At 42.2% G+C, this 25,416-nt stretch overlaps 1 protein-coding gene across 1 annotated transcript in view; it reads left to right on the forward strand.

Annotated features, from left to right (window-relative positions):
* neb (nebulin) overlaps window positions 1–25,416 on the forward strand; it is an 86,040-nt gene that overhangs the window by 58,499 nt on the left and 2,125 nt on the right. Inside the window, exons 117-139 of the mRNA XM_041844760.2 lie at window positions 1,039–1,134; window positions 2,739–2,849; window positions 3,012–3,116; window positions 3,925–4,029; window positions 4,706–4,810; window positions 5,551–5,661; window positions 6,551–6,661; window positions 7,332–7,445; window positions 7,801–7,905; window positions 8,110–8,214; window positions 9,116–9,223; window positions 9,738–9,830; window positions 10,412–10,504; window positions 11,048–11,140; window positions 17,372–17,464; window positions 18,009–18,101; window positions 18,684–18,776; window positions 19,202–19,294; window positions 19,893–19,985; window positions 20,614–20,706; window positions 21,232–21,339; window positions 21,575–21,761; window positions 22,650–22,742. Of these exons, the coding sequence (XP_041700694.2) occupies window positions 1,039–1,134; window positions 2,739–2,849; window positions 3,012–3,116; window positions 3,925–4,029; window positions 4,706–4,810; window positions 5,551–5,661; window positions 6,551–6,661; window positions 7,332–7,445; window positions 7,801–7,905; window positions 8,110–8,214; window positions 9,116–9,223; window positions 9,738–9,830; window positions 10,412–10,504; window positions 11,048–11,140; window positions 17,372–17,464; window positions 18,009–18,101; window positions 18,684–18,776; window positions 19,202–19,294; window positions 19,893–19,985; window positions 20,614–20,706; window positions 21,232–21,339; window positions 21,575–21,761; window positions 22,650–22,742 (2,401 nt within the window). The remainder of the gene's footprint in view (window positions 1–1,038; window positions 1,135–2,738; window positions 2,850–3,011; window positions 3,117–3,924; window positions 4,030–4,705; window positions 4,811–5,550; window positions 5,662–6,550; window positions 6,662–7,331; window positions 7,446–7,800; window positions 7,906–8,109; window positions 8,215–9,115; window positions 9,224–9,737; window positions 9,831–10,411; window positions 10,505–11,047; window positions 11,141–17,371; window positions 17,465–18,008; window positions 18,102–18,683; window positions 18,777–19,201; window positions 19,295–19,892; window positions 19,986–20,613; window positions 20,707–21,231; window positions 21,340–21,574; window positions 21,762–22,649; window positions 22,743–25,416) is intronic.

A 25,416-nucleotide genomic window follows, 5' to 3' on the forward strand; every position in this document is an offset into this window, starting at 1 on the left:
CTGAGCGGTATGATGGCTGCGTGGTCCCATGGTGTTTATACTTGCGTACTATTGTTTGTACAGATGAATGTGGTACCTTTTGCTCCCAAGGATGAACCAGACTTGTGGAGGTCTACAATTTTTTTTCTGAGGTCTTGGCTGATTTCTTTTGATTTTCCCATGATGTCAAGCAAAGAGGCACTGAGTTTGAAGGTAGGCCTGGAACTACATCCACAGGTACACCTCCAATTGACTCAAATGATGTAAATTAGCCTATCAGAAGCTTCTAAAGCCATGACATCATTTTCTGGAATTTTCCAAACTGTTTAAAGGCACAGTCAACTTAGTGTATGTAAACTTCTGACCCACTGGAATTGTGATACAGTGAATTATAAGTGAAATAATCTGTCTGTAAACAATTGTTGGAAAAATTACTTGTGTCATGCACAAAGTAGATGTCCTAACCGACTTGCCAAAACTATAGTTTGTTAACAAGAAATGTGTGGAGTGGTAAACGAGTTTTAATGACTCCAACCTAAGTGTATGTAAACTTCCGACTTCAACTGTATATACACATACATACATACATACATACATACATACATACATACATACATACATACATACATACATACATACATACATACATACATACATACATACATATACACATTTCCTTTTTTGTCATAACTACCCATGTTACCCGTGTTCTATTCTGTCCTTGTGAGCTCTGAATATCTCCTATTCTCTATAGAGTTACATGTTAATATGCTCCCCAAAATACCTGTACTACCCCTGTATACCCCCTCTCATCTCCTCCATGAGTTACTCATCTTCTCTCCACTGTCTCTCTCCACTGTCCCCTCCCCAGCATGCAAAACTGGGTTGAAATGCAGAGTTGTAGTATTGTTACAGTGTTGAATAAGTTTTTCCCAGTTTTGCCTGTTGGGTATCTCCCTCCCTCCCTCCATCCCTTCTTCCCTCCTTAATCCCCTCTCTGTACCTGTTCCCTCCATCCTGTTTATGTTCTCACCCTGCCATCTTACTGCTGCTTCGTAGGAGGAGTTGGGGGCCAGGCCCTCCCTCCATGGCGCTGCTTCCATCGATACTCCCCAGAGTCGCCACCTTAAGAAAATGAGTGCCCTGACTAGTAATGTAAGATGGCAAAACCTGAACCCCCCTGGGATGGGGTCCAATGGGCTGCAACTTCCTGTCTGTGTCTTGCGACTTCCTTTCTCCTTCTATTGAATGACTCACTGATTGGTTGATTTCTGGTAGCATCGGTTGGGGCTCTTCTGCTTCCATAATTCAAGAGGACATCTTTTCATTTGTGTTTTAATTCTATGATATCTACCTATATTCTTGATTTTTATATTTTTCCTCCATTTTCTTGTTTAGATTTTTCCTTCAGTCTTTTTGTTTTGTGTTTTGTGTCCCTTATACCTGTAGCTATCTTATTCTTCTCTCTCCCATTGCAAGCTTTGCCTTGACGCCAAACACAGACATGCATAGTGATGCAATAACTATTTTCCTAAAAGTCAACAGAAAATATTGTTTTCTATTGCTTTTTTCATTTGATATTTTTCTATTTTTGTCCCTCAGTTGAATCAACATCTTAAATGATCAATGTCAGAATAGCCGGGACATGTGGTTAGTCAATGTCTCTGTCTGATCTGGAATGGCCCCTACAGTGATAGCACGTCATAGGGTTATTGTTGCTGCATCGTTCTACAGAATTGTCTCTGTACCATGAGGACTGTGTAAATCCTGTATCAAAGCTTCTATCTAAAGTATCTAAAGTATCTTATCCACAACTCTTCTATAGTATAGACAAAAAAATTTTTTTATAGACAACACTGAACACTAGGAGGCGGAGTTGACCCTTATGAGAACCATTTCATTGGTTTGCCAGATGTTCTGTCATTGCTTTTTCATTTGGAGCATGATTATAATTAGACAGATCTTTTTCTCATTTCTATTGGATTTACACACTCTTCATTTCTCTCTCTCCCTCTTTCTCTCCCTGCCTGATGTTTCTCTCTGCCTGATGTTTATCTCTCTGTCTGATGTTTCTCTCTCTGCCTGATGTTTATCTCTGTCTGATGTTTCTCTCTCTGTCTGATGTATCTCTCTCTGCCTGATGTTTATCTCTGTCTGATGTTTCTCTCTCTGCCTGATGTTTCTCTCTCTGCCTGATGTTTCTCTCTCTGCCTGACTGTTCTTCAGCTGGTTCGTCTACAGATTAGGAGTCTACTTCAGACTCTCAGAAATGGGATCCCAGCATCACTTTCTCCCTCATTTTCTATTTCTGACTACCATACATACTGTTCCAACAGTATATGAAGTCAATGTTCTGTTTGTACAGTTGTTTCTTCTGACTGTTGTCTTAATTGCCTTCTGAGGTTAGTTGGCTCATTGAAAGTAAGATAGAATGCTGATTTATTCATTTGTTATACCCACCAGATAACTTATATCAAATTAATCCTAGAAGGCAAACTATGTTTTTTTTACTTCAATTGGTTATGCTGTATAACAAGGGCTACTAACAGAGTAGAGTACGGAGTTACCTAGGTTTAGAAATTCTGAATTTGGATTCCTCCAAAATCATTGAACAAGCCAGGCGCCCTTTTTATATTATGTGTCTGAATACTGTGTTTTTCTCCTCATGAATCCTACTCTCTCTCTGTTTTTCTTGGCTTACCTCACAGACACAATTAGACTGAGATTAACACACACACTGCCATATGATATCCCTCCAGGTGCAGTACAAGGCCAAGTTTGACAAGGAGAAGGGACTCAGGCCAAAGTATGACATGAAGGAGAGTGTTGTTTACAAGACTCAGAAGGATGCACACAAGCTGGCTAGTGAGGTAACGTGTTCCACCCTCCCAAGTAGGTGTAGTACTCTTTTAATATGATACATTTGTGTTCGGGCTAAGATGTCTTTACTCACAACTCTTTATCAAAGATATACAAAGCAAAAGCTCTCTATAATATGATGATGTTGTTCTGTCCGTCTTCTCATCTCACAGGTGAAATACAAGGGTGACCTGAAGAAGCTCCACAAGCCTGTGACCGACATGGCAGAGTCTCTGTCCATGCAGCACAACCTGAGCACCAGCAAGCTGTCCAGTGACGTAAGACAATCTCACATAACCCTTTGTACTCCCAATACCACCGTCTTCCGTCCCGGTAGTGTCATCATCACCATCATCCCTTCTGCATAACAACCGCCTTCTCAACAACCAACCACCTCACCACCACAACCCTCTAAGAAAGTAATTCCATATAATTAGGAATCATTGGCTTTCCCTAGCTCTCTCTCAGCAGGCAAATCTGGTTGAAATAACGTAATTACAATCAGTTTTCAACCAGAAGTAGTTGTAATGTGGTTGTAATGACGTCATTTCAACCAGTTCTGTCCTGCTGTGTATATACTGTATAAGCTATAGAAAAACACAGATCTGTAGCATCATAATTTAGAGTCATACTCTTTTACCCATAATCCTCAAGGACATCATCTGGTAGTGACCCTGACCCTTCTCACCTTTGACCTCCAAACTTCCTGTACTAGCACCCGCTGTAACCTTCTCCATCTCTTTTTTCATCCATCTACAGTCTTAGTGTTTTCTTTTTCACAGTCTCTAGCATTTTATCATGTGCTGGAATTTGTTGTCTTTTTTTGGGGGGTTAAATTAAAAACATTACTTAGTATATCATAACTTAGTCTTCTAGAACTCTCTGCCTCACCCTCTCTTCTCTAATTCTTCTTCATTGCATTCTTTTCATTCCTTTTTATTCACATTCCTTAACATTTTATAAAACATTCTTGTTTAAAATAATATATATTTTTTAATGGGTGGCATTGAGTAAGCTAATGGCAGTGGCTATTTTTCCCCATGTTGTTGTACTGAGCTACTTTACCGGGCGTTGATTCCCCCTTAGTACCAGTACAAGAAGAAACATGAGGACAGTAAGGGTCACTACCTCATGATCGCTGACACACCAGAACAGCTCCATCACAAGGAGGCTTCAGAACTACAGAGTCACGTAAGTGGCCGATGTCTGGGACGACCTATGAACCTGTCCTATTGACATCACCAGGTTTTAACTTCCTATGTTTGAGATGGCAACTTCCTGTTTGAAAATAATCTCTCCAATATTCAATTTCATCCTGTGACTTGCAAATCTAAATTCTAAATTATCCCAGGCTTCTTCTCCAACCTGTAAAATCATTAAATAGTGGAACACAATGACACAGTGTTTGTATTGGTTACCTGTCAGGGCTTGGTTGACTTGTAAAAACAGTTTTACTAGAAACGTTGGTTGGGCTGTGTGTTATTATGTAAGTCCTTTTTTAATTAATCCATATAATCTCCCACTCGTCACTCCATCATTAAACCTGAGAGGTTTATATTGCAATCATTATAAATTGGTTCCCATGCTCCCATTTTATGTGGAGTAATTTTGCCCTCTAGTCTTAAATGGGCACGATATCTGGACCAGAGTTCACTATATTGAAACAGACCTGTCACAAACCCTGTCAGACACCTTGTTAAACTGTTATGATGTTATAACAACGCCAGTTGGTATCGTTTAGGCCTCAAGGGTAACATTAAATGGCCTATTTAGTAATATTTATTGAATAAGGTAAGTCAACTTTATTCAATAAATAAATTAAGACATTGTTAATATATTTGTCTGACTCCTGTGTGTCCGTCCACAGGTGAAGTACAAGGAGAAATATGAGAAGGCTAGAGGAAAGGCCATGCTAGACTTTGAGACCCCCACCTATGTGACGGCTAAGGAGGCCCAGCACATGCAGAGCGCGGTAAAAAAAATAGTTTCAACCCAATATCTAACTGTTTCACACAATAACACCTATACTTTGCAGTCTGGAGTTTCGCCGGTGCTCCAAAGAGAACATGCATGGACTAATCTGTTGTTTTTGTCTGTCATTGTGTTGGATCTTCTGTTTCATTTGGAAATTCTGTAGACTTGTCTGTCCTCCAAAAGTATAACTAGAATGTCTATGAAATGTGATTTTCCAATGTGTCATTTGATGTGAAAGTTAAGCACTGGGACTAGGGCATATGGTAGACTTGTGTGGCACTGACACATGATGTTCTGTAAGTACAGAAAGTGAAATGTTCCTCTGATGATCCAGGGTTAAGGTATGGTACTGGATGTCTGTCTGTAATCATGTCTCCCTGCTAGTGCACAGACAGACTGACACAAAACAGGAAACTTAACAGACTGCATAGATTTATTTTTAATATGGACATTTTTTAAACCATTGACTGCAGAAGAAAACTTGGGTCTATACAGAAAAGATTAGTATTATACATGTATAAACATAAAGGTTTCAAATATTTTAATATCAGTACAAAAAACATTACACACACCAGAGGCATACTGTCGTCATACGTAGCTCAATACACCACTGAGTTGTTCTCAATGAGAGCAGTAAGACTGAGGTGAGGCTTGCATTGTGACTGTGTACTTACTAGACTTGCATGTTGTGGGTATCTCAGCTGTGTCTGTCACTTGTCTTATCTTTGCGGCGAATAGAAAGACTATCATAAGGAATATGAGGAGTCCATAAAGGGAAAGAACCTCTCAGGCTTGGAGGTCACCCCTGCCATGTTACATGTCAGACACGCCACCAAAATAGCCAGCGAGGTAACGAACGGACATCTACCCCCTTTTGAACCCCCCTCCTCCTCTTCACCCACCCCTGATAATCATACTAAGACCTCCACATCCCTCCTTCTTTTAATCCCACGGGTGTGACTTTTTCTCAAAACTGTTTTGTCACACCCAGGTTAGTTGTGGTTAGGTTGCATGGTTCACCACCCAAAGATAATACACTCTATTACTATTACACGTAATACACCCCTCCTTTTTCATAGTACCATAGTAGTGCTGTTTTAGTTTTAGACTTAGTTTTATTGCCATGTCTGAGCTATTAGTTTTATGTCTGAACTGTCGTCTATGTTGACATCCTGACCTTTGTAGTTCCCACCCATTCCCTCCATCTATTAGAACACTACCATTGTTTTTGTGCAAAACAACTGTCTGCTTTGTTCGTCTGGTTTTTCTGTCTGGTTTGGCTTTTTAAATAACCCTGTTTCCTGTGTTTGTTCTACATGATGCCCTAATGAAATGCAGGCATGAGGGCTTTTGGCAAAAAGCCTCATGAACAAACTGTCTTGGACCAAATGTTCTGTGGGTATTTTTTGTCTTATTGTCCTATCTGATAAAATGGGATTGTTTTTTTTATCAGGCTGCTTACCAAACTCACCAATGTCTTTCCAATGTCCAATTTAATGTCTAATGGTCATAATACATATTGTATAAAAATAAATAATAATGTCCGACTTGGCAAGTCAATATTTGTCTATCAATGTCAACCAAAACCACAGCTGGTCTGTCATAATCTGAAAGGGAGACTTGGTGACTTTGAGTTCAATGGGTGAGCATGTACTGTACCGTATACTGTCTGTGTGCCCTGCCTGTGTTGCCCTGCCTGTCTCTCTGCAGTCTCTCTGTTCTTCCTTCTGCCCTGTAGAAAGAGTACAGGAGGGATCTAGAGGAGGGGGTGAAGGGTAAAGGGTTAACTGTTTTTGAGGAAACTCCGGAGCTTTTGAGAGCAAGGAACGCTACTGCTATCCTGAGTCAGGTAGGACTGCTATAGATGGAACAGGCTTCTTCTCCCATCTCTCTCTCACCCCCCTCTTCCCCTTCCTCTGCTTCCTTCTCCTCTTCCTGTTTCAGCACCTAACTAACCAGGCAGCTGATTGGTTTTCTTCTTGGCGCTGGCTAATGACATCACTAATGTGTTTACAACGCAGTTGTGGAGCTAGTAGTGTCATTCCCCCAACCTGGTCCCAGATCTGTTTGTGCTGTCATGCCAACTCCAATGGTGACAATGACCATAGGAGTTGGCAAACAGTACAAACAGATCTGGGACCAGGCTAGTAGTTCCCCAGGTTAACCAGATAATATGGTGTCTGAAACAACCTACACTACCTCACTGAGATTCACACTAAACCTTCTTCTGTCTTTCAGCTCTGAGTGGACCCTTCCTGTCTCCCTCCTCGTAGCTTGATTTATCCCATTATATTTTCCTGTTGGTTTGTTTGTGCTAACCTCTCTGTTCACAGTTCCCTAGGAGTCTCCTTAATAATGCCCTTAACTGCAGTTGTTTTAACTTGTGCCATTTTTGGTTTTGCAGCCCCTAAACAAATGAGTAGACGTCCCTTTCCTTCCTAATATAATATCCAATAGATATTTGAGTATTATAATAAATAATTGTCTGACTTGACTGTGTGTAATGTGGCTGTTTGCAGAGAGAGTACAAGAAGTCTTTGGAGACAGATATCAAGGGCAAGGGGATGTTGGCTTTGGCTACAGACACCCCAGACTTCATGAGGGCTAGGAACGCTACAGACATCCTCAGCCAGGTCAGTGGGGCTGCTACTTGGACCAAGCCACCCTTTTTATATGTGCACTATGCATTTTTTTCAGCATTGTACATTATAGCAATATTTTTTAGATAACTACCAGAGAAGGAGTTTCTTTGAACCTAGAACATATATCATATTGTCCAACTGTCGTAGTTATACTTGGGTTGCTGTATAGCTATTTTACATGTAACAAATGCACATTATAATCATAACCACATCCCAATGTTAATTGCTTTCAATACAGTAATTGTGTACTATACCAAGAATACTGAAAGACCACTCTCCATCAGTGCATGTAGTTGTTATTTAACAAAGAGTGTGTTTCTGAGCTGCAGTTTGTGTCCCTCCTCAGCAAAAGTACAAGCAGACTGCTGAGGCGGACAGGGCTAGCTACACTAGTGTTATCGACACCCCTGACATCCTCCACGCACAGAATATCAGGAACATGGTCAGCCAGGTAAGAGGAATGCTCCAAACGACTATGGATGTCCACAAACCATGTAAATAAACTCTCCACAAATTATGTAGATTACCTTTGTATTGATTGGAATGATATAGACTGATATGCTTTGAATATATTGACATCTGAGTTGAATGACCAAGCTCTTGTGTGACGTCTCTCTCTCTCTCTCTCTCTCTCTCTGTGTATTGTGTCCAACAGAAAAAGTACAGGGAGGAGGCTAAGAATACCATGTCTCACTATGTGCCCGTCCTGGACACCCCTGAGTTGATGAGAGTCCGTGAGAACCAGAAGAACTTCAGCACTGTAAGTAGAACCCTTTTAGAACCTTCTGTTTTAGAACCTTCGTTTGGAACCAAGGCCCAGGTTCCAGATCTCAGGTTCATCATCACCCATGCCAGTCAGTGGCAGCAAGGTGACTCTCTGTGTGTCTTCGGTGTCTTGTCTTCAAAGTATTACCTTCAATACTTTATATACATTTACTGTATATGTTCATTGTTTCTTCATGAACATCTGTTGTGTTGTGCTGTCTGAACTAATGGAAACCAGCAGCATACTGTATGTACATTATGTTTATTATGTAATTACCGATTCAGAAAAGCAAGGCTCAAGGCTTGTTATTGTTTTTGGAAAGAACAGCAGCTAATTACATAGTTGAATGTATGTAATTAGAGAAGCAATAGTAAAGAGGTGCATTTAGCAGTGTAGAGTAGACCATGGTAAAGAGGTGCATTTAGCAGTGTAGAGTAGACCATGGTAAAGAGGTGCATTTAGCAGTGTAGAGTAGACCATGGTAAAGAGGTGCATTTAGCAGTGTAGAGTAGACCATGGTAAAGAGGTGCATTTAGCAGTGTAGAGTAGACCATGGTAAAGAGGTGCATTTAGCAGTGTAGAGTAGACCATGGTAAAGAGGTGCATTTAGCAGTGTAGAGTAGACCATGGTAAAGAGGTGCATTTAGCAGTGTAGAGTAGACCATGGTAAAGAGGTGCATTTAGCAGTGTAGAGTAGACCATGCGGTTTCTGCATTTTACTATCGGCAGTAAAAAAGGTATTGCGTTTGTAATGTTTCACAGATTTATTAGAGCGCCATTGTTTTATCATGGTTGTTGCTTTTTTCTCTTTTTGTTTTCTTTTTCTATCTTTTCTTGAATTTTTTTGTTATTACTGTGAAACATTTTAACTGCACTTGTGCTCTTTTCCCTGTAGCTTCAGTACCAGACAGACCACCTTAAAAACGTTAAGGGCAAAGTGTCATCAATAAAGGACACCCCTGAAATGCTACGTGTTAAAGAGAATACAAAGAATTTCAGCTCGGTATCTTTCTGCTCCATGAGTATCTTTTTAAAATATTTTTTACCTTTTCTAATAACATATTTTCAAATATATATATATATATACCTCCCCTTTCTTGATTTTTTTCTTTCTTTGCTTAATTTTTTACTCTCTTTTGAACTGAAAGTGAACTTCCCTGATATGCAGCCCTTTTTGATATAGATAATATAGATATTAGTGATAGTGAGAGATTAATCCTAGACAAACTTCCCACTGGGCACACACTGGTTGAATCAACGTTGTTTGAACCAACATGGAATAGATGTTGAATTGACGTCTGTGCCCAGTGGGTTGTGTTGCTGTATTTTTCCTATAAGTAGCAGCTTTAACCTTTAGGTTAATAACCTCTGCTTTGTGCAATGCTGAAGTGCCATTATATGGTAACACTTTTACTTTTAGCCAACCGATATAATGCTTTTGTCATGTGCCATCTAGAAATGTTTTCTGTCAGGCTAATCATCGCTCACTACTTTTTGCCTACTCTTACTGTTTAAAGATTCAGTACAAAGAGGATTTGGGAGGAGGAACAGCTCTGTCAGACACCCCAGAGATGGACAGAGTTAAACGCAATCAGACAAACATTAGCACGGTACACTATAGTGTGACCCTGCTTTTCTTTTCCTCTCCTCTCCACCCATCTTCACTCAGGCTACGCTTCCATGCCGTAGGCTCCATGCTGACCCCCACCACCACCACAGTTCCCACATTTAAAAAAACTAGACCATATAATGGTTTAATCTCTACATAATGGCAACCATTTTTAATTTCCACCTTCTCAACACCGTTCTGCAGAGTTGATACTAATCTCAGAGTTCATTGTCCCACCAGACTCAACAGAAGTCATCAAACAAAACAATAATTCATTACATCTAAGATCTGTAATAAACTAAACCAAATATCTACCTTTCATTCGCTCAGAGGTTTCCTATTCAGCTACATTGTTTATAGTGTTATAAACTGTATATACTGTCAACTTAACTGCTGTTAACAATCAATGTAAATGTCATGACTGTTTTACCTACATGTGAGCGTTCTTGTGCTTTACGCCAGCTGCATTCTCACTGTTTACAGTGAGGCCATCGTCTTTGCTGCTGTATGTATGTACAGTATTTGTGTGCTTTATATCTGTCTTGCTTTGTCTCTGTGTTCCTCATGGAACCCCTATGGTAGATAAAGTACAAGGACTCGTTGGGTCAGGGAACAGCCATCTCAGACCTACCAGAGGTGAAGAGGGTTCGTGAGATGCAGAAGAACATCAGCTCGGTACTAGAGTTTCTATCTAGCCCCCAATTTCCCAACCAACAAACTCCAAAGAAACTCTCACCCTCTCTGTCGTATGACCCCTTACTGAGCTCAAATAATGCCCCCTAAACCATCAGTGGTTATTCTCTTGACCTTTGACTTCTGTGTGCCAAGATGAAGCCTAACACTTCCTACCTGAATACAAAATAACGTAACTTCCTTTCTCCTCCAAACTAAAGACCCAAATAGAACCATCCCCTTTTAGTTTTCTTGTTTTTCAATCTGTTTGTGTCCCACCAGACAAACAAATAGCATTTTGATTTTTCTTCTCCATTTTTTGTTTCTAATAATTCCATCATACTTTTTTACGTTTAATTTTTTTTTTTTTTCTCCTCAGTTCCTTTACTGAAGTGATGTGAGATTTCAAAACAGTAGCTTAACTATAACCCAAACCTTTGCATGTATTTTATGGCGGCCATCATAAGTTTACAATATCCTTTGTTTGTATTTGAGTGGGCAATCAACCCTCTATCTGACTGGTTGTCCCTGTGTTACTGTTTAAAGATTCAGTACAAAGAGGATTTGGGAGGAGGAACAGCTCTGTCAGACACCCCAGAGATGGACAGAGTTAAACGCAATCAGACAAACATTAGCACGGTACACTATAGTGTGACCCTGCTTTTCTTTTCCTCTCCTCTCCACCCATCTTCACTCAGGCTACGCTTCCATGCCGTAGGCTCCATGCTGACCCCCACCACCACCACAGTTCCCACATAAAAAAAAACTAGACCATATAATGGTTTAATCTCTACATAATGGCAACCATTTTTAATTTCCACCTTCTCAACACCGTTCTGCAGAGTTGATACTAATCTCAGAGTTCATTGTCCCACCAGACTCAACAGAAGTCATCAAACAAAACAATAATTAATTAAATCAAATCAAATCAAATTATATTGGTCACATACATGTGTTTAGCAGATGTTATTGCGGGTGTAGCGAAATGCTTGTGCTTCTAGCTCCGACAGTGCAGTAATATCTAACAAGTAATATCTAACAATTTCACAACATATACCCAATACACACAAATCTAAGTAAGTAATGGAATTAAGAATATATACATATATGGACGAGCAATGACAGAGCGGCATGGACTAAGATACAGTAGAATTGAATAGAATACAGTATATACAGTGAGGGAAAAAAGTATTTGATCCCCTGCTGATTTTGTACGTTTGCCCACTGACAAAGAAATTATCAGTCTATAATTTTAATGGTAGGTTTATTTGAACAGTGAGAGACAGAATAATAACAAAAAAATCCAGAAAAACGCATGTCAAAAATATTATAAATTGATTTGCATTTTAATGAGAAAAATAAGTATTTGACCCCCTCTCAATCAGAAAGATTTCTAGGTCCCAGGTGTCTTTTATACAGGTAATGAGCTGAGATTAGGAGCATCCTCTTAAAGGGAGTGCTCCTAATCTCACCTTGTTACCTGTATAAAAGACACCTGTCCACAGAAGCAATCAATCAATCAGATTCCAAACTTTCCACCATGGCCAAGACCAAAGAGCTCTCCAAGGATGTCAGGGACAAGATTGTAGACCTACACAAGGCTGGAATGGGCTACAAGACCATCGCCAACCAGCTTGGTGAGAAGGTGACAACATTTGGTGCGATTATTCGCAAATGGAAGAAACACAAAATAACTGTCAATCTCCCTCGGCCTGGGGCTCCATGCAAGATCTCACCTCGTGGAGTTGCAATGATCATGAGAACAGTAAGGAATCAGCCTAGAACTACACGGGAGGATCTTGTCAATGATCTCAAGGCAGCTGGGACCATAGTCACCAAGAAAACAATTGGTAACACACTACGCCGTGAAGGACTGAAATCCTGCAGCGCCCGCAAGGTACCCTTGCTCAAGAAAGCACATATACAGGTGCGTCTGAAGTTTGCCAATAAACATCTGAATGATTCAGAGGAGAACTGGGTGAAAGTGTTGTGGTCAGATGAGACCAAAATCGAGCTCTTTGGCATCAACTCAACTCGCCGTGTTTGGAGGAGTAGGAATGCTGCCTATGACCCCAAGAACACCATCCCCACCGTCAAACATGGAGGTGGAAACATTATGCTTTGGGGGTGTTTTTTATGCTAAGGGGAAAGGACAACTTCACCGCATCAAAGGGACGATGGACGGCGCCATGTATCGTCAAATCTTGGGTGAGAACCTCCTTCCCTCAGCCAGGGCATTGAAAATGGGTCATGGATGGGTATTCCAGCATGACAATGACCCAAAACTCACGGCCAAGGCAACAAAGGAGTGGCTCATGAATAGCACATTAAGGTCCTGGAGTGGCCTAGCCAGTCTCCAGACCTTAATCCCATAGAAAATCTGTGGAGGGAGCTGAAGGTTCGAGTTGCCAAACGTCAGGCTCGAAACCTTAATGACTTGGAGAAGATCTGCAAAGAGGAGTTGGACAAAATCCCTCCTGAGATGTGTGCAAACCTGGTGGCCAACTACAAGAAACGTCTGACCTCTATGATTGCCAACAAGGGTTTTGCCACCAAGTACTAAGTCATGTTTTGCAGAGGGGTCAAATACTTATTTCCCTCATTAAAATTAAAATCAATTTATAACATTTTTGACATGGGTTTTTCTTGATTTTTGTTGTTGTTATTCTGTCTCTCACTGTTCAAATAAACCTACCATTAAAATTATAGACTGATTATGTCTTTGTCAATGGGCAAACGTACAACATCAGCAGGGGATCAAATACTTTCTTCCCTCACTGTACATATGAGATGAGTAATGCAAAATATGTAAACATTATTAAAGTGACTAGAGTTCCATTTTTTAAAGTGGCCAGTGATTTTTAGTCTATGTCTATAGGCAGCAGCCTCTAATGTGCTAGTGGTGGTTATTTAACAGTCTGATGCCCTTGAGATAGAAGCTGTTTTTCAGTCTCTCTGTCCCAGCTTTGATGCACCTGTACTGACCTCGCCTTCTGGATGATAGCGGGGTGAACAGGCAATGGCTCGGGTGGTTGATGTCCTTGATGATCTTTTTGGCCTTCCTGTGACATCGGGTACTGTAGGTGTCCTGGAGGGTGGGTAGTTTGCCCCCGGTAATGCGTTGGGCAGACCGCACCACACTCTGGAGAGCCCTGCGGTTGCGGACGGTGCAGTTGCCATACCAGACGGTGATGCAGACCGACAAGATGCTCTCAATTGTGCATCTGTAAAAGTTTGTGAGGGTTTTAGGCGCCAAGACAAATTTCGTCAGCCTCCTTACATTTACATTTTAGTCATTTAGCAGACGCTCTTATCCAGAGCGACTTACAGTTAGTGAATACATTATTTTATTTTTTTTATACTGGCCCCCCATGGGAAACGAACCCACAACCCTGGCGTTGCAAACGCCATGCTCTATCAACTGAGCTACATCCCTGCCGGCCATTCCCTCCCCTACCCTGGACGACACTGGGCCAATTGTGCGCCGCCCATGAGTCTCCCGGTCGCGGCCGGCTGCGACAGAGCCTGGATTCGAACCAGGATCTCTAGTGGCACAGTTAGCACTGCGATGCAGTGCCTTAGACCACTGCGCCACTCAGGAGCCTCCTGAGGTTGAAGAGGCTCTGTTGCGCCTTCTTTACCACACTGTCTGTGTGGGTGTACTATTTCAGTTTGTCATTGATATGTACGCCAAGGAACTTGAAGCTTTTCACCTTCTCCACTGCGGTCCCATCGATGTGGATAGGGGGGGCACCCTCTGCTGTTTCCTGAAGTCCACGATCATCTCCTTTGTTTTGTTGACGTTAAGTGAGACGTTATTTTCCTGGCACCACACTCCCAGAGCCCTCACGTCCTCCATGTAGGCTGTCTTGTCATTGTTGGTAATCAAGCCTACTACTGTTGTGTCATCTGCAAACTTGATGATTGAGTTGGAGGCATGCTTGGCCATGCAGGCATGGGTGAACAGGGAGTACAGGAGTGGGCTGAGCACGCACCCTTGTGGGTCCCAGTGTTGAGGATCACCGAAGTGGAGGTGTTGTTTCCTACCTTCACCACCTGGGGCCGGCCCGTCAGGAAGTCCAGGACTCAGTTGCACAGGGCGGGGTTCAGACCCAGGGCCTCGAGCTTAATGATTAGCTTGGAGGGTACTATGGTGTTGAATGCTGAGCTATCGTCAATGAACAGCATTCTTACATAGGTATTCCTCTTGTCCAGATGGGATAGGGCAGTGTGCAGTGTGATGGCGATTGCATCATCTGTGGATCTATTGGGGCGGTAAGCAAATTGAAGTGGGTCTAGAGTGACAGGTAAGGTAGAGGTGATATGATCCTTGACTAGTCTCTCAAAGCACTTCATTATGACAGAGGTGAGTGCTACGGGGGCGATAGTCATTTAGTTCAGTTACCTTTGCTTTCTTGGGTACAGGAACAATGGTGGCCATCTTGAAGCAAGTGGAGACAGCAGAGAGGGATAGGGAGAGATTGAATATGTCCGTAAACACACCAGCCAGCTGGTCTGCGCATGCTCTGAGGACGCGGCTAGGAATGCCGTCTGGGCCGGCAGCCTTGCGAGGGTTAACACGCTTAAATGTCTTACTGACGTCGGCCATGGAGAAGGAGAGCCCACAGTCCTTGGTAGTGGGCAGCGTTGATGGTACTGTGTTATCCTCAAAGCGGGCTAAGAAGGTGTTTTAGCTTGTCCGGAAGCAAGACGTCGGTGTCGGCGACGTTGCTGGTTTTCCTTTTGTAGTCCGTGATTGTCTGTAGACCCTGCCACATACATCTCATGTCTGAGCCGTTGAATTGCAACTCCACTTTGTCTCTATACAGACGTTTTGCCTGTTTGATTGCCTTGTGGAGTGAATAGCTGCACTGTTTGTATTTTGCATTACATCTAAGATCTGTAATAAACTAAACCAAATATCTACCTTTCATTCGCTCAGAGGTTTCCTGTTCAGCTACATTGTTTATAGTGTTATAAACTGTAAATACTGTCAACTTAACTGCTGTTAACAATCAATGTAAATGTCATGACTGTTTTACCTACAGTCGTGGTCAAAAGTTTTGAGAATTACACAAATATTAATTTTCACAAAGTCTGCTGCCTCAGTTTTTATGATGGCAATTTGCATATACTCCAGAATGTTATGAAGAGTGTTCAGATGAATTGCAATTAATTGCAAAGTCCCTCTTTGCCATGAAAATGAACTTAATCCCCCCAAAAAAACATTTCCACTGCATTTCAGCCCTGCCACAAAAGTACCAGCAGACATCATGTCAGTGATTCTCTTGTTAACACAGGTGAGAGTGTTGACAAGGACAAGGCTGGAGATCACTCTGTCATGCTGATTGAGTTAGAATAACAGACTGGAAGCTTGTGCTTGAAATCCTTGTTCTTCCTCTGTTAACATTTACAATTTAGTCATTTAGCAGATTCTCTTATCCAGAGCGACTTACAGTTAGTGAATGCATACATTTTCATACTGGCCCCCCGTGGGAATCAAACCCACAACCCTGGCGTTGCAAACGCCATTCTCTACCAACTGAGCTACACGGGGCCATGGTTAGCTGCAAGGAAACACGTGCCGTCATCATTGCTTTGCACAAAAAGGGCTTCACAGGCAAGGATATTGCTGCTAGTAAGATTGCACCTAAATCAACCATTTATCGGATTATCAAGAACTTCAAGGAGAGAGGTTCAATTGTTGTGAAGAAGGCTTCTGGGCGCCCAAGAAAGTCCAGCAAGCGCCAGGACCGTCTCCTAAAGTTGATTCAGCTGCGGGATCGGGGCACCACCAGTGCAGAGCTTGCTCAGGAATGGTAGCAGGCAGGTGTGAGTGCATCTGCACGCACAGTGAGGCAAAGACTTTTGGAGGATGGCCTGGTGTCAAGAAGGGCAGCGAGGAAGCCACTTCTCTCCAGGAAAAACATCAGGGACAGACTGATATTCTGCAAAAGGTACAGGGATTGGACTGCTGAGGACTGGGGTAAAGTCATTTTCTCTGATGAATCCCCTTTCCGATTGTTTGGGGCATCCGGAAAAAAGCTTGTCCGGAGAAGACAATGTGAGCACTACCATCAGTCCTGTGTCATGCCAAGAGTAAAGCTTCCTGAGACCATTCATGTGTGGGGTTGCTTCTCAGCCAAGAACACAGCCATGAATAAAGAATGGTACCAACACATCCTCCGAGAGCAACTTCTCCCAACCATCCAACAGTTTGGTGACGAACATTGCCTTTTCCAGGATGATGGAGCACCTTGCCATAAGGCAAACGTGATAACTAAGTGGCTCAGGGAACAAAACATCAACATTTTGGGTCCATGGCCAGGAAACTCCCCAGACCTTAATCCCATTGAGAACTTGTGGTGGATCCTCAAGAGGCGGGTAGACAAACAAAAACCCACAAATTCTGACAAACTCCAAGTATTGATTATGCAAGAATGGGCTGCCATCAGTCAGGATGTGGCCCAGAAGTTAATTGACAGCATGCCAGGGCAGATTGCAGAGGTCTTGAAAAAGAAGGGTCAACACTGCAAATATTAACACTTTGCATACACTTAATGTAATTGTCAATAAAAGCCTTTGACACTTATGGAATGCTTGTAATTATACTTCAGTATACCATAGTAACATCTGACAAAAATATCTAAAAACACTGAAGCAGCAAACTTTGTGAAGACCAATACTTGTGTCATTCTCAAAACTTTTGACCACGACTGTACATGTGAGCGTTCTTGTGCTTTACGCCAGCTGCATTCTCACTGTTTACAGTGAGGCCATCGTCTTTGCTGCTGTATGTATGTACAGTATTTGTGTGCTTTATATCTGTCTTGCTTTGTCTCTGTGTTCCTCATGGAACCCCTATGGTAGATAAAGTACAAGGACTCGTTGGGTCAGGGAACAGCCATCTCAGACCTACCAGAGGTGAAGAGGGTTCGTGAGATGCAGAAGAACATCAGCTCGGTACTAGAGTTTCTATCTAGCCCCCAATTTCCCAACCAACAAACTCCCAAAAAATGATCACCTTCTCCGTCGTATGACCCCTTACTGAGCTCAAATAATGCCCCCTAAACCATCAGTGGTTATTCTCCTGACCTTTGACTTCTGTGTGCCAAGATGAAGCCTAACACTTCCTACCTGAATACAAAATAACGTAACTTCCTTTCTCCTCCAAACCAAAGACCCAAATAGAACCATCCCCTTTTAGTTTTCTTGTTTTTCAATCTGTTTGTGTCCCACCAGACAAACAAATAGCATTTTGATTTTTCTTCTCCATTTTTTGTTTCTAATAATTCCATCATACTTTTGTACGTTTATTTTTTCTTTTTTTTTCTTATCAGTTTCTTTACTGAAGTGATGTGAGATTTCAAAACAGTAGCTTAACTATAACCCAAACCTTTGCATGTATTTTATGGCGGCCATCATAAGTTTACAATATCCTTTGTTTGTATTTGAGTGGGCAATCAACCCTCTATCTGACTGGTTGTCCCTGTGTTACTGTTTAAAGATTCAGTACAAAGAGGATTTGGGAGGAGGAACAGCTCTGTCAGACACCCCAGAGATGGACAGAGTTAAACGCAATCAGACAAACATTAGCACGGTACACTATAGTGTGACCCTGCTTTTCTTTTCCTCTCCTCTCCACCCATCTTCACTCAGGCTACGCTTCCATGCCGTAGGCTCCATGCTGACCCCCACCACCACCACAGTTCCCACATTTTAAAAAAACTAGACCATATAATGGTTTAATCTCTACATAATGGCAACCATTTTTAATTTCCACCTTCTCAACACCGTTCTGCAGAGTTTATACTAATCTCAGAGTTCATTGTCCCACCAGACTCAACAGAAGTCATCAAACAAAACAATAATTCATTACATCTAAGATCTGTAATAAACTAAACCAAATATCTACCTTTCATTCGCTCAGAGGTTTCCTATTCAGCTACATTGTTTATAGTGTTATAAACTGTATATACTGTCAACTTAACTGCTGTTAACAATCAATGTAAATGTCATGACTGTTTTACCTACATGTGAGCGTTCTTGTGCTTTACGCCAGCTGCATTCTCACTGTTTACAGTGAGGCCATCGTCTTTGCTGCTGTATGTATGTACAGTATTTGTGTGCTTTATATCTGTCTTGCTTTGTCTCTGTGTTCCTCATGGAACCCCTATGGTAGATAAAGTACAAGGACTCGTTGGGTCAGGGAACAGCCATCTCAGACCTACCAGAGGTGAAGAGGGTTCGTGAGATGCAGAAGAACATCAGCTCGGTACTAGAGTTTCTATCTAGCCCCCAATTTCCCAACCAACAAACCCCCCAAAAACTCTCACCCTCTCTGTCGTATGTCCCCTTACTGATCTCAAATAATGCCCCCTAAACCATCAGTGGTTATTCTCTTGACCTTTGACTTCTGTGTGCCAAGATGAAGCCTAACACTTCCTACCTGAATACAAAATAATGTAACTTCCTTTCTCCTCCAAACTAAAGACCCGAATACTTTTTTATTTTTTACTTTATTTCTTCTCAGTTTCTTTACTGAAGTGATGTGAGATTTCACAACAGTAGTTTAACTATATCCCAAACCTTTGCATGTATTTTATGGCGGCCATCATAAGTTTACAATATCCTTTGTTTGTATCTAAGTGGGCAATCAACCCTCTATCTGACTGGTTGTCCCTGTGTTACTGTTTAAAGATTCAGTACAAAGAGGATTTGGGAGGAGGAACAGCTCTGTCAGACACCCCAGAGATGGACAGAGTTAAACGCAATCAGACAAACATTAGCACGGTACATAGTATTATGGTGTGATCCACCTTCCATCTACCATCCATATACTCCTGTCTGTCCTGCTCCTGTTACTCAAGCCCCTGTAGAACTCTAACCCCTCTTTAATTCCCCTGTCCAACCCTTTCCAATCTCACGCCAGCTCAAAACCGTTATCTGTGAAAGATAGCCTATTAAACAATCCTTTATCACCATCTCATCAAACCTATCATGTAGTCATAATACTAATGTAGCTCGTTCCAGTTAAATAGAAGTGATTCCCAAAAATGAAGCACACTGTAAGTAGATTTTAAAATAGAATATTCTCTGGTAACATGTAACTATGTCTAAACAATATATTGGTGGAGGAACCCCTCTCTGTGATTACATGTTTCTATCTAAGAGGTGAGGCCCAAAATGCTGTTGCTGAAGTGTTGCTGTGTCCTGTGTGTTCATTCTAGCTTTATTCCTCTATAGCTGCTCTTGTCCTTGTGCTATTAAGAGTTAAATGTCATTTGTAGCTGCTGTCTGTCTCGCATCTCACGGTTGCTCTCTGTGTGTATGTCCATTGTGACATCTCCTCTACTCTGCATGGGACCCATACTGCTGATCTGATGTGTAGATAAAGTACAAGGACTCGTTGGGGCAGGGAACAGCCGTCTCAGACCTACCAGAGGTGAAGAGGGTTCGTGAGATGCAGAAGAACATCAGCTCGGTACTAAAGGAAACCACTGAACCACAGAAACCACTGTTTCTGTGTTTCTCACTGGGTTTAGTTTACATTTGAGCGTGATCCTCCCTCACTTGTCCATCCCTCACCTCCTTAAACCATCTTCTCTATCTGCTGACCCCTGACCCCTCATCATCAACCCTCATATACTCCTTTTATCTTCCTGCATCAGTGATGCCTATCGGTTCAGGCTGGAGCTCCTTGAGCTACAGCCCGTCATCAACAATCAAAAATCCTAATATAACACATCCCTCCTTCTATCTATCCATCCATCCACCTTCCACCATCAGTAAATCATCTTTGACTCTCCCTTAATTCCAACCTCAGCCAAAACACCCTCTATGATGTGGCACCCTCACTTGATTTAGATTTTCAGTTTTTCTCTTTCCATAACCTTTTTTTCAAAAAACGTTTTTAGCTCCTCTCCACAGCAGCGTTCTACTTTTTAGTTTAGTGTTATTTTATCTCCTGTTTTAGTGTGGCAACTAACATCCTTGCCATGCTGTGGAGGCTGGAGATGTTTTAATGTGTGTGTTGGGTTGTGTGGTTTCTTTCTGGGTTGTTGCAGTGTGTTTTACTGTCCCCTGGGGGGCGCTGTGTTTCTGTCCTGTAGGTGTTGTATAAGGACAGTTCTGCCAAAGGAACGCCCCAAGTGTTCACTCCAGAGATGGAGAGAGCGAAACGGAACCAAGAACAGATTAGCTCGGTACACCAGCCATCCTCCATGACCTGTGTGCCCCTTTAGAACCCACATTAACCCTCTCTAACTCCTTCTTCTGGCTTTAATTAATCATATAATCAGATCTACAGAAGTCAGCCTCTGCTCTCCTCATCTATTTTAATACCACCCACCAGCTGTGATGTGTTGTCAATATTATCATGCTAACCCTCTCCCTTGTTGTTGAAACTAGTCAACTTCCTCCTGTTCCCCTGACTTTCTCCCACTCCCATCACCCCCATAAAGGATTGGGAAACACCCTCCTAACGCCCTTATGAATTGGGACACACCCTCTTAATCCACACCCACTCTGAAGGTTTGAATCTCCCTGCTAATATCATCTGTTGGAGGTCCCAATAATAAGCCCTTCTCAGAGTGGCCCTATCTGTTGTTGGTTTTGTCGTGCCACCATCTTGTCTTGTTGTGGGTGCTACAAGGGTCACACACCCGGGCTCAGCAGATGAAGGAAGTTAACTCTGGTGTTCACGTTGTTCCTCTGCTGTCGTCCCACAGGTGTTGTACTCTGACAGCTTCCGTAAGCAGGTCCAGGGAAAGGCTGCCTTCGTGTTGGACACACCTGAGATGAGACGGGTCAAGGAGACTCAACGCAACATTTCTGGAGTTAGTCGCTGGTTTTTGTAGATGTTATTAAGCTTGTAAAGAGTCATTTATATGTAATAACTCATGCCAGACAAAATGTATCACTTTCATAATTCATATCAATGTAAAACCATACCACTTAAATTGAACTAGGCTTTCCACTTAGTCCTTTATTAAGATGAAATAAAACATGCCATACCAAGTTGATTGCTCATTCCCTACAGATGTAAAACCATCCCACTGCTCTGTCCACCAGGTGAAATACCACCAGGAGTTTGAAAAGACTAAGGGCAGCTTCACTCCCACTACCTCGGACCCTGTCATGGACCGCGTGAAGAAGAACACCCAGGAGTTCAGCGACATCAACTACCGTGGCATCCAGAGACGTGTGGTCGAGATGGAGAAGAGACGCGTCGTGGAGCATGAACAGGAGACTGTCACTGGTACGCTATAAAACACACACACACACCCACTGTAGGGCCGGGAATCAATCCGAAACCGTGCTACAGCCAGTAGTGTAAAGTACTTAAGTAAAAATACTTTAAAGTACTACTTAAGTCGTTTTTTGGGGTATCTGTACTTTACTTTACTATTTATATTTTTGACAACTTTTACTTTTACTTCACTACATTCCTAAAGAAAATGATCCATACATTTTCCCTGACACAATTTTTTTTCAAAATAACGCATTTATCAAGAGAACATCCCGGTCATCCCTACTGCCTCTGATCTGGCGGACTCACTAAACACACATGCTTCGTTTGTAATATATATATAGATATCTGAGTGTTGAAGTGTGCCCCTGGCTATCCAAAAACTAAAATAAAACTAAAATGGTACCGTCTGGTTTGCTTAATATAAGGAATTTTGAATAATTTATACTTTTACACTTAAGTATATTTGACCAATTACATTTACTTTTGATACTTAAGTATATTGAAAACCAAATACTTTTAGACTTTTACTCAAGTAGTATTTTACTGGGTGACTTTCACTTTATCTTGTGTAATTTTCTATGAAGGTATCTTTACTTTTACTCAAGTATGACAATTGGGTACTTTTTCCACCACTGGCTACAGCGTGCTTCATATTTAAAGGTAAATCCCAACTGAACCAACATCTGCAGCGTTTACCTTAAATGCGATCTCCGCGAATGCGCCAACATTGCCTTTAAAAGCCACATTGTTTACAAGCGTGGTCGGATTGAATCCCTGCCTAGATCTACGATGTACTTCTCAAAGCAGAATGGGTCAGAATACATACACGGACAATGAAGAAAATTGCAGGTATACCCCAGCAGACCAGTAAAACCTCTGTCTGTTCACCCTCAGACCTGCGTGTGTGGCGCACCAACCCCGGCTCTGTGTTTGACTACGACCCTGCTGAGGACAACATCCAGTCCAGGAGTCTGCACATGATGTCAGGTGAGAGACGCCTGAGCATGACATAATTCACATTACAGGAAATCATATAAATTAAAGAATACTGAATTAGTTATACAGGTAACTGCCAAAATAATGGAAACACCAACAGTTTCTTAATAGGTCATTGGGCCACCACGAGCCACCAGAACGGCTTCAATGCGCCTTGGCATACATTCTACAAGTGTCTGGAAATCTGTCTGGAGGAATGCGAAACAATTCCATAATTTGGTGTTCCGTTTGATGGTGGTAGAAAACGCCATCTCAGGCGCCGCTCCAGAATCTCCCATAGGTGTTCAATTGGGTTGAGATCTGGTGACTAAGATGGCCATGGCATATGGTTTACATCATTTTCATGATCATCAAACCATTCAGTGACCACTTGTGCCCTGTGGATGGGGGCATTGTCATCCACTTCCATCAGAATAGAAATTATTCACCACAGGTTGAAGGTGATCACTCAGGATGGCAGTGTATTTACTGGTGTTTACCTTGCCCTCTAAGGGGTTGAGTGGACCTAAACCATGCCAGGAAAATGCACCCTGCACCATAACAGAGCCGCCAGAACTAAATCAAATCAAATTGTATTTGTCACGTGCCGAATACAACGGGTGTAGACTTTACCGTGAAATGCTTGTTTACAAGCCCTTCCCAACGATGCAGATAATAAAATTTTTTTTTTAAAATAGTAACACAAGGAATAAAATACACAAGAATGGAGCTATATACAGGGAGTACCAGTACCAGATTAATGTGCCCTGTCAATGTGGATGGGGGCATGCTCTCCTTTCTTTCTCCTGTAGTCCACGATCAGCCCCTTTGCCACACTGCTAGGTCTCTGACCTCCTCCCTGTAGGCGGTCTCATCACCGTCGGTGATCAGGCCTACCACCGTCATGTTGTCAGCAAACTTGATGATGGTGTTGGACTAAGCATACACCCCTGAGGGTCCCCCGTGTTGAGGGTTAGTGTGGCGGAGGTGTTGTTGCCTAACCTCACCACCTAGGGCAGGCCCGTCAGGAAGTCCAGGATCCAGTTGTAGAGGGAGATGTTCAGTCCCAGAGTCCCCAGCTTGGTGAAGAGCTTGGAGGGGACTGGCACGCTGCCGGCCAATTACGTGGCGGGGACTATGGAACCCTCATTTACTCACGTGTTTCCATTATGTTGGCAGTTACAGTGGCTTGCGAAAGTATTCACACACCTTGGAACTTCCTATTTTGTTGCCTTACAACCTGGAATGAAAATTGATTTTTGGGGGGTTTGTATCATTTGATTTACACAACATGCATACCACTTTGAAGATGCAAAATAAAAAATTTTGTGAAACAAACAAGAAATAAGACAAAAAAACAGAACTTGAGCGTGCAAGTCTCTTGGGGTATGTCTCTATAAGCTTGGCACATCAAGCCACTGGGACTTTTGCCCATTCTTCAAGGCAAAACTGCTCCAGCTCCTTCAAGTTGGATGGGTTCCGCTGGTGTACAGCAATCTTTAAGTCATACCACAGATTCTCAATTGGATTGAGGTCTGGGCTTTGACTAGGCCATTCCAAGACATTTAAATGTTTCCCCTTAAACCACTCAAGTGTTGCTTTAGCAGTATGCTTAGGGTCATTGTCCTGCTGGAAGGTGAGCCTCCGTCCCAGTCTCAAATCTCTGGAAGACTGAAACAGGTTTCCCTCAAGAATTTCCCTGTATTTAGCGTCATCCATCATTCCTTCAATTCTGACCAGTTTCCCAGTCCCTGCCGATGAAAAACATCTCCACAGCATGATGCTGCCACCACCATGCTTCACTGTAGGGATGGTGTTCTCGGGGTGATGAGAGGTGTTGGGTTTGCCCCAGACATAGCGCTTTTCTTTATGGCCAAAAAGCAAAATTTTAGTCTCATCTGACCAGAGTACCTTCTTCCATATGTTTGGGGAGTCTCCCACATGGCTTTTGGCGAACACCAAACGTGTTTGCTTATTTTTTTCTTTAAGCAATGGCTTTTTTCTGGCCACTCTTCTGTAAAGCCCAGCTCTGTGGAGTGTACGGCTTAAAGTGGTCCTATGGACAGATACCTCAATCTCCGCTGTGGAGCTTTGCAGCTCCATTAGGGTTATCTTTGGTCTCTTTGTTGCCACTCTGATTAATGCCCTCCTTGCCTGGTCCGTGAGTTTTGGTGGGCGGCCCTCTCTTGGCAGGCTTGTTGTGGTGCCATATTATTTCAATTTTTTATCAATGGATTTAATGGTGCTCCGTGGGATGTTCAAAGTTTCTGATATTTTTTTATAACCCAACCCTGATATGTACTTCTCCACAACTTTGTCCCTGACCTGTTTGGAGAGCTCCTTGGTCTTCATGGTGCCTCTTGCTTGGTGGAGTCCCTTGCTTAGTGGCGTTGCAGACTCTGGGGCCTTTCAGAACAGGTGTATATATACAGAGATCATGTGACAGATCATGTGACACTTAGATTGCGCACAGGTGGATTTTATTTAACTAATTATGTGACTTCTGAAGGTAATTGGTTGCACCAGATCTTATTTAGGGGCTTCATAGCAAAGGGGGTGAATACATATGCACGCAACACTTTTCCGTTATTTATGTTTTAGAATTTTTTGTAACACGTTATTTTTATTTCACTTCACCAATTTGGACTATTTTGTGTATGTCCATTACATGAAATCCAAATAAATA

This window comes from Coregonus clupeaformis, chromosome 23 (assembly GCF_020615455.1).
Source record: "Coregonus clupeaformis isolate EN_2021a chromosome 23, ASM2061545v1, whole genome shotgun sequence".
In the NCBI taxonomy this organism is placed as follows: Eukaryota; Metazoa; Chordata; class Actinopteri; order Salmoniformes; family Salmonidae; genus Coregonus; species Coregonus clupeaformis.